The following is a 9045-nucleotide window of genomic DNA, read 5'->3' on the forward strand; positions in this document are numbered from 1 at the left end:
TTCTCTATATATCAATAGCTGATTTATCCTAAGGCCGCTGCTTGTTGTTGGGACTACCTAAAATCTTACAAATTGTTCATCCAATGTTATTATTTCTTTTAATTTTTATTAAAAGATTCCGCTAAATATGCAATATTGAGGACCAAAAAACCACGAATTTTTGAATTTTCAAGTAGTTTCGGTTTTTAAATTTAAACATAGTTTTAGATTGAACTATATACTTTAGCCGTTACAATTCTGGAGATCTTTAGCAAAGCCTCCTGATGTTAGAGTGGAAACCTGATATATATATATAAATAGACAACTTGCTCCTGTTTTTTGCCATAATAATTAGCCAATACTATCCTAAGTGTTGTTAGTTCATTTGTCCCATCGTGCGTATACGTGATGACAAAGTGATGAGTTGTAAATGAGTTGCAGCTAATGTTAGTGAACCTGGGGCAAACCCGACATTGCTCCATATAGAACATGCAATTTGCAAGGGGAAAACCTTTTATTCAGCTCTAAGCTGTTTCGATATCAAATTCCCCCCCATATGTTTTTTTCAATAAGTCATCAGTAATTCCTCATAAAAATGTATGTCAGCTGTTTTATATTATACACATTTTAATTTTAAAAGTGCAGCTGGTTTCCGACCAATTATCATTGGCTAAATTGGAAAAAGAAAAAAAATAAGAAATAAATTAATGGTTTCTTCAAAAGATTTGAAATTTAACCAAGAACCAAATGAAACGTAAATAAAAGTCTTAGATAACTCAGCCCCTCGCAGGATAATCGAGATGGCGGTTAGCTTTCAGAATAGAAATTGTTTGACACTTTCATCCTGATCCTCCATGGGACATGCGCGATATTGTTGATTGAATGATGTTTTTTAAGGGAAAAACTCCTTATATCGCAGCTTTCTGCAGAATTTTCCAGGGTCTGTCAGTCGTTATTTATCAAAAAAACCACTAAAATTTTTTGTAATTATACAGGAAGATAAAAAATGATGATCGACACTAAAAAAAACGTTGCAACATTTGAACTTCCAGGAAACTTTAGAAAGTAATTCAATTGAATAATTAAACGAATTTAAATTCGTTAAAAGCGAAAAGAAAATGAGACCCCTGGGCCAGGCTAACTTAATACTTAATAGAAGTATAAGTATTAATACTAAATATTAATAATATTAATACTAAACACCTACAAGAACACAAATTCCATACACTTACATTTAAAACAAGGAATTGAAAAATTAGATTACAAGTTACGATATTATCATCGTAATGAAGTAGATCATCGTGGAGTAAATCTTATACAGAACTACTTTTGAAACTTATGACTCACTGAGACTCACGTTTGGTATTTTGGGTCTAAATTTTGTCAAGTTGCCGGTAGATGTAGATAAGAAAAAATAGTTAAATAAGCTAGTTTCATGGCGTCTAAGATAACACACGCAATAGTTTAATAGTTTCTAATCAGTATTCTACAAATCGGCATAACAACAGATCTTATGAGGTAGGTTAGGGACTCAAAAAAACTTTAAACTTTGAAGACCTTTAAATTGTGTATACATAGATAAGCGTTTTGACGGGAGAAATTTAAGCTGTGACTAATTGAAGGTCTGTTAGTTAACTTGATACCCTGCAACTAGTGAGATAGTGGGTGTATTAAGGTCATCGAAGCCGTAGCCGGACAAATTTTACACTCCCAAGAGTACGCCGACACTATTTTTTAAAGTGGTGTGTTAATATTTTTGAAAATTTTAGAAATCAGCGACCTTAAAAAAAGTAATGAGATTCTTGCCGCAAAGTGGTTGTTGACTTGTAGGACCATAAGAAATTGCAATTTGGTTTATGGAAAATTCATAAAATGGATATATTAAAGCATAAACAACATTTCTACAATAAATGAGGATGATTTAGATCGGATACATGAATAAGAAATAGACATAGACCTTATATAATATAAGTCATATTTAGCTCTTATGACCAACTAAAAAATATATTTTAAAAAACGAGGTAACTGTTGTTCATTATGTGCACTTACAGAAAAGAAAAGTCCGGTGGGCACTGATTTCAAGAACCTACAATTTGTCGCACAGTGTAATCCGCATCAACTATCGAGGTGAACTCACTATGTCAGTCTGTATGAATATCTAGATCTCGGAGAGCAGTCAAGGAAGAGACAGGCAATTCGGTATAAAGACTTCTGTACATTGTACACAGATTAAGTTGGTTTTACATTTTTTTCACGCCATCTTCCGCAATTTCGAATAGACTTATTTCCCTCCGTAATTTGGAAAAGACTTTATTTATTGGAAAGCTAAAGATATCAAATTTCGTAGTATACTCGTGTACGATGTGGGCATATTCAGTTGGATTCAATCATTTTTACACTCTCAAATTCTTTATTTCTTTTATGTTTCAATATAAGAGCATCAAATTAAGATTTGCTATTAGTCCATATAGTTCTGCCAAAAATTATTCAAATCGTATGGAACAAATCATGTTTTCAGTTTAGGTTAAGTTAGTCGTTGTGCAAGCGAGCGAGATAGGATTGAATTGCTAAACCGCCTGTGAAAAGAAATTACTATACCATTTATATTAAACCTATCAATTAGGTTTTATCAACATCAAATAATAGTTGTTAAACTTGGTACTTTGTCTACTTAATTCTATTTCTTTTTATTTTTAAAGTATAATTTCATGTAAATAGATTGTTACTAGATTTTATATATAATTCCTTTTCTTCTATACTCATAGCAAATTTTATCACGATACTTAATCGTCAAAGTTCTTATAAAGAGTTTATTATTTTGGTATGTTTTTTGAATCGTTAATTTTGTCACTTGGCTTATCGAATGTTGAAACGAAATTGTTAGAAGCCTATGAACTTATATTTGTTTGTAAAATTTGAGAAGAAATTTGTAGCGAATATATGTTGTACAACACAAAAAAAAAAGGTTAAGGATTAATTCACTTAAAAAATAATTCTTAAGGTTACAAGCCTTTATATGGCGAAATTCCTATTAAGTGGTAATCAAAATCAACTCTTATGGCGATGTATACACATGGAAGACCAAAGAATGATCATTTTTAAAAAATATTCCAACGAAAACTGTTTAAAATCGATCATTGGGAATTTATTTATCCTTTAAATAATTATATACCAGTATATTTAGTTATATTACTTATCCTTTAGACCAGAGATGGACTGGTGATTATTTTCCAAACAATAAGAATTATAATAAAAATTGTTAAGTCCTTGGGGCCTAAAAAAATACACTCCACGGTATTTAATGATGTTCCCACAAAAAATTGTCTGATTTGAGAAAATAAAATGATTATGATACTAGATACCAATTTACACTTTTTGTCATAGCCGATTTTGAAGATATTGACTTTTGACCTTGAAAATAAGTTTTGGGCCCAAACACTTCATCCTCTTGGAAAATTCCCTGTCAAAAACTGCATATTTTCCTGTAGAGTATTTAAAAAAATAAGGGAATTAGTTTTGTAGTTTTCGAAAAACTATGGGCACCGATTCGAAAAACATGGTATTGTGATAAATACGTTTATCAGCAGTTCCTTGCACTCTATTCGATGTGGTACTTTAAATTGAGCTAAGTAAATATACTTATATATATACATACATTCCAAAATTGTGGTAGTTTGCTTTATTTTTTATCGACTTATTGATTAATGTTTCTTAACATGTTTTTTGACATATCAAAACACACGAGTTATAGTTAAGAATATTGCGAGATAAAATTACTTATTTTTCAAAAAACAAGGTCGAAAGTGGACGTTTTGAAGTAAACTTGACTTGTTTACATCCTTGACGAGTCTGCATGTTAAATTTGGTGGCTCTATCACGCATAGTCTACTAGATCTAGGTGTTTATAGAGACGGGCTGACTAAGAAAATATATACATACATTATGAGGTCGAATTAGCTTTCCTCTGTCTGCTACATACATTTTGGCGACTTTAATATACCCATTATTTCACCCTCTGGGTGCGTGGTATATAATTAATATAAAACAGATTGCAGTTGTATTTGTTATCACCTGAATTTATTTATGCGTCATTTGGCAAATGTCCAGCCAGTTACCAGGGCTGCGGTTTGTGCAACTTTCACTTGTCTTTCTAGCATTTTGGCAATGTCAAGTCTACACACCTGCGAACTGAATACGTTATCAAATGGCGGACGAAGTGTAATCATGATGATAGGAAAAGCATTCGATCGAGAGCAACGCAGCAACGATGTTGATGTGGTCGTGGGTGCGGAACGGGATGAGTGCCATAATTTCTGTTGTGCTGCTGCTGGTGTTCCTTGGTGGATCAGGATCTCTGGTCTCGGCTGGCAACGTGCTGGTTGTGTTTCCATTTTATGGATTCAGTCACTTTAAAGTGCTGATGCCCATACTGAATGAGTTGTCCAGCCGTGGTCACAATTTGACAGTGATATCCTTTGTGAAGAATCCGCATGCCGACGATTTTCCCAATTATGAGGAGTTATTGATCTCGGCACCGGATAAGGATCAATCGAACACCACAATCAATCTGGTGCCCTTGACCAAGTATATTCCAACAAGAAATCTGGAAGCCTTCTATACAGAGTACAGAGATCTATATAGAATTGGCCAGAACACCTGCGATCAGCTGTATTCCAGTGGACATGTGGAGACGGTGCTCAAGCGCCACCAGGAGATCCCCTATGACCTATTGCTGACCGAGTTGTTCAACACGGACTGTCCCCTGGCAATAGCCAAAGTGTTGAATCTACCCATCATCGGGCTGAGTACCAGTGCTCTGATGCCTTACTACTACGATCGGATCGATCTCCCAGATACACCCTCGTTTGTTCAGTCCGAGTATATTGGCTATGCCGAACCCTTGAGCTGGACCGATCGTTTGTTTAACTTTTGCCAGGCCAAGTTACTGAAACTACTCTACAGATATCATTCCAATCGCAAGGACAACGCGGTGGTCAAGAAGTATCTTAATATCGACGTAGACGTGGACGAAGTGGCCCGCACCCAGACCGCTTTTGTATTGGTGAATCAGCATTTCTCCCTCATGGGCAGTCGTCCTCAGACCCGACAATTTGTCGAAGTGGGCGGAGTGCATATAACGTCGCAGGCCAAACAGGAGATACCCAAGAAGATAGCCCAGTTTCTGGATCAATCGGACCAGGGTATAATATTCATCAGTTGGGGCTCCATGGTTAGAGCCTCTAGCATGGACCCAGAGAAATTGGAGGCCATAATCAAGGTGCTGGAACAGCAGCCCCTGCGAGTGATCTTCAAGTGGGAAGGTGACGTAGCCCCTCAGGTCGATACCAAGAAATTCTTACTCGTCAAGTGGGCACCTCAATTGGCCTTGTTATGTAAGTGAAGCAAATGAATGAGTTCTGGTCAAAATTATTCAATATTTTTGTCTGCCCCTAGGCCATCCCAAGGTTGAGCTCTTCTGGACACATGGCGGACTTTTGGGCACCACCGAAGCAGTCCACTGTGGCACCAAGATGCTGGTGACCCCCATCTATGGAGATCAGTATTTGAATGCCTATGCCGTGCAGAATCGTGGAATGGGCCTGAAACTCGACTATCACGACATCAATGTCCAGACCCTGAGCGATGCCCTCAAAGAGCTGAGCAAACCAAGGTGGGTCATCTTCAACTGTGCCTGATCCTAGAGTGCACTTTCTAAAGATTCTTTTCGTTTCCCTTCTTCAGCTATGCTGTGCGTGCCCGCAAAATATCACAGATATTCGAACAGCGTGAACGATCTCCTCTGGAGTCGGCCGTGTGGAGTGTTGAATATGTCATAGAACATGGCCTTTTGGCTGCCGAGATCCTGCAATCGCCGGGAATCAAGCTCAATTGGTTTGTCTATCATTCGTTGGATAGTCTAACCGTCATACTGATTGTCATTGCCATCCTGATGACCAGTTCGAGCTTCATTTGTCGGGGAAAACTATCGGATGCCCTTAAACTTCAAGGCAAACGTCATAAACGGAAATTGCATTGACATTGACTTTCAATTCAATATTGTTATAGTGACTAATTCCAGAAATGAATCAAATAGTTTACAACTCTACATTTTTACATTACAATAGAAATAATTCCTTTTCAGTTTTTTCTGATATGAATATATTTTTTTTCTTGAATAAATAATCATAATTCATACTAATACTTTCATCTTTTCCTTCTTTATCTACCGCAGATGGAGACCAAATCTTGCAAAAAGAATAAGTAAAAAACAATACTACTAAAACGATATCTTATCAATTGTATATAATGCGTCTCAACTGGCGTGTGCCTCAAGTATCATGCATTGATCGACTGATTTTCTAGTATAATTCAGCGAAAAGCGAATTGCAAAAGCGCATTTAAACCTCTGAAATTTTGTTATTCGGAGAGATATTGAGAGTACTATAAAATATTATATGGCATAAATAATAATTGACCTTCGGCGCTGGCATTTCTAACGAGTTGTTGCTACCGTGCCCAAGTCTATGTTGATAATAATCAAAACGTTTTCAAATTCTTTGTTTTTGCTTTCGGTTCTTTCTTTCTTTCTCTTCTCTGATTTGGGTTTGGGGCTTACGTCGGCAATGAAAATGAAACTGATATACTACTCTATATATATACATACCTCTACTTATTAAAGCGATTGGCATTGGTAGACGGTAAGTACCATAAAATATTTTTGCCAATTTTTGCAAACATTTATTGTATATACTTGAGAAATTGAAGCGTGGTCATTATTCAACAACTAGTGCGTGAAAATAGTTAAACCTGACCCACCACTTGGACCCTCTATAATCTGATTAGTCATTATTTCGGGTTGACAACGTAAGTAACATATGTACATATAAAGTGCGTTGGGCAACTAACGTCTCAGACATCTCGGAAATCTTATCAACTCAAAGAATAGTTTGCAAGTTTTTAGCCATGAACTTAGTTGTTAGTTAGTTGCTAGACTTATTCCCAGACGGCTGAATCTTATCAGAATTATAAATAGTCATTAGTTTCCACTATCGGGCATAGGTAGTTGCAAAAATTTGGCAAAAAAAGAAATTATAAAAAAAGGGAAACTTGTGAGTCTTATCAGATGAATTGATATACATACTTCATATAAGTTTGAAGTTTTTTTTTTTGTCGTTAATGCAAATCCAAGGTCTTGCACAAAGGTTAATGCACAGAAAAAGGTAACTAAAATAAGTATATGGGGATAAAATCGTTTAAGTGGATACTTTCTAGTTACTAGTGTAATCGAATCGAATGCTTTTTACTTTTGGTGTAAATAATTGGTTTCTTTCTTAATACTTATAGTGAAACGCCATAAAGATCAATAAAAATATAAGATTTTACTAATCCTAGATCCAAATTAGTGGCTTCTAGATATCGGTAGTCAGATTGGCTTAATTTCTGCTAAACTTTCTGAAGACTGTACTAAAACAAATCTTACGTTTAAGTCGGTTCGAGGTCAATCTTCTAACGTATAAAACTATACAAAAAAATATTGATGTTTCAACAACCACCAAGTTCTATTATCAGCTGATTTGAATAAAAAATTGTAGAATGGTAATGGCCATACAATATCTTTAAAGCTTAAACTAATTGACACACCCAAAATCTCTTTGGCGGCAGAAGATCCTTTGCAAGTAAGGATTATTTCTGTCATATATACATAAATTTGATTTGAATTCATTAAGTTGTTGCATGGCAAATGAAAAGATATTAGCTTAACGATTGGTATTAAGAAAAAAAAAGTATGATAATTTCGATCTTGCCGAAGTTTTTTGACCCTTTTAAGTTTTTGGGTTGGCCGCTACCCTGCAGTTTGTGTAAAAGCAGAGTCGTTGATTAAATTCAAAGAATTGAATTATAAAAGTTAAAATCATTGTCAGGTATAGTCATCCATATCAGCTATAGATACCAGATTGTTGACTATAATAAATACCCTTAGATCCTGGATTAGATTGAAAACAATCAAGTGATCTAATTAGTTGATTATTTCTTTCAGTGAGTTGATTGTTGTTTGGCTACACCCATAAACATTTTATTAACCTGTCTTTTATTGTATGGTAGCAATAAGCAAATTTATTGTTGAAATAAATTATAGAAGTATGACTGTGAAGAATAACTTCCAACGACTTTTTTGTCCGATCTAGATGCATTTGGAATATGCAATGATTACAAAGAATTCTCTCGATCCGTGACGGAGACGCCTTTTCTGACGAAGATTAATTAACACTTGGGATCTGAATAGGCCTTTTACGACTTTGGATAAGAATTTCACATGATTAACATGGAAGGGGCATCCATACTCAGGTGTACAAGAGAGTGAATATACCATTATTGTGAAGAGTATCAAGAACTTGCTTTTATGGAATAGCAAACAAATAAAGCAAAGAACGTGTAAGATAAGGCTGCGAGGCGCGTTTCAAGTTCAAGTTTCATGATATGGTGTAACACTTAGTAATACGATTTCAGCGAGTGAACAGCTGTCAGATATAGCGAAGAAAATGTTTCACCTAAGTCAACTTAACGACGATTGTCTACGGTAAGTGATCCTTAGTTATTTGTCTCTATTTACAATTAACAACCAAATGCATTTGAAGACAACTTATGGACTACTTGACATTGAAGGATCAACTGACACTTTGCCAGTTAATTGATTGCACTTCACAATTGGGTTGCAGAAAACCAAACATATCCAAACATATGAATTCGAATTGAGTCCGGAAGTCAGTGAGGAAGTAGAGGAATTTCCCCTAGCACAATGTCTGGACAGAGCAATGCAGATATTTTTTGGTTTTTAAGCGAAATCGTTTGATAAAAACAAAAGAGATATACCAAATTCGGTGTTATACTTGTTAGCCATGCTGACAACCATCAAACACAAGGGTAATGAAGGTTAAGACAATCTTTCTGAGACTCGCGTTACCACTTGATTAGAGAATCATTCAAGGGAAAGAGAAATATAATCCCCATATAGAAAGCATAATCAGAGTGCACAAATTGCCTGAATCGCAAATGAAGTAGACAAAC

At 35.4% G+C, this 9045-nt stretch overlaps 1 protein-coding gene across 1 annotated transcript; it reads left to right on the top strand.

Moving 5' to 3' along the window:
• Positions 1-4247: 4247 nt before the first annotated feature.
• On the top strand, positions 4248-6098 carry LOC6644363 (UDP-glucosyltransferase 2). Its single transcript, XM_002066752.3, has 3 exons — positions 4248-5372; positions 5434-5650; positions 5722-6098. The coding sequence occupies exons 1-3, from the start codon at positions 4253-4255 to the stop codon at positions 6014-6016; spliced, it is 1632 nt and encodes a 543-aa protein (XP_002066788.2). The 5' UTR covers positions 4248-4252; the 3' UTR covers positions 6017-6098.
• The last annotated feature ends 2947 nt before the right edge of the window (positions 6099-9045 follow it).

Source organism: Drosophila willistoni, assembly GCF_018902025.1.
Source record: "Drosophila willistoni isolate 14030-0811.24 chromosome 2R unlocalized genomic scaffold, UCI_dwil_1.1 Seg167, whole genome shotgun sequence".
Taxonomy (NCBI): Eukaryota; Metazoa; Arthropoda; class Insecta; order Diptera; family Drosophilidae; genus Drosophila; species Drosophila willistoni.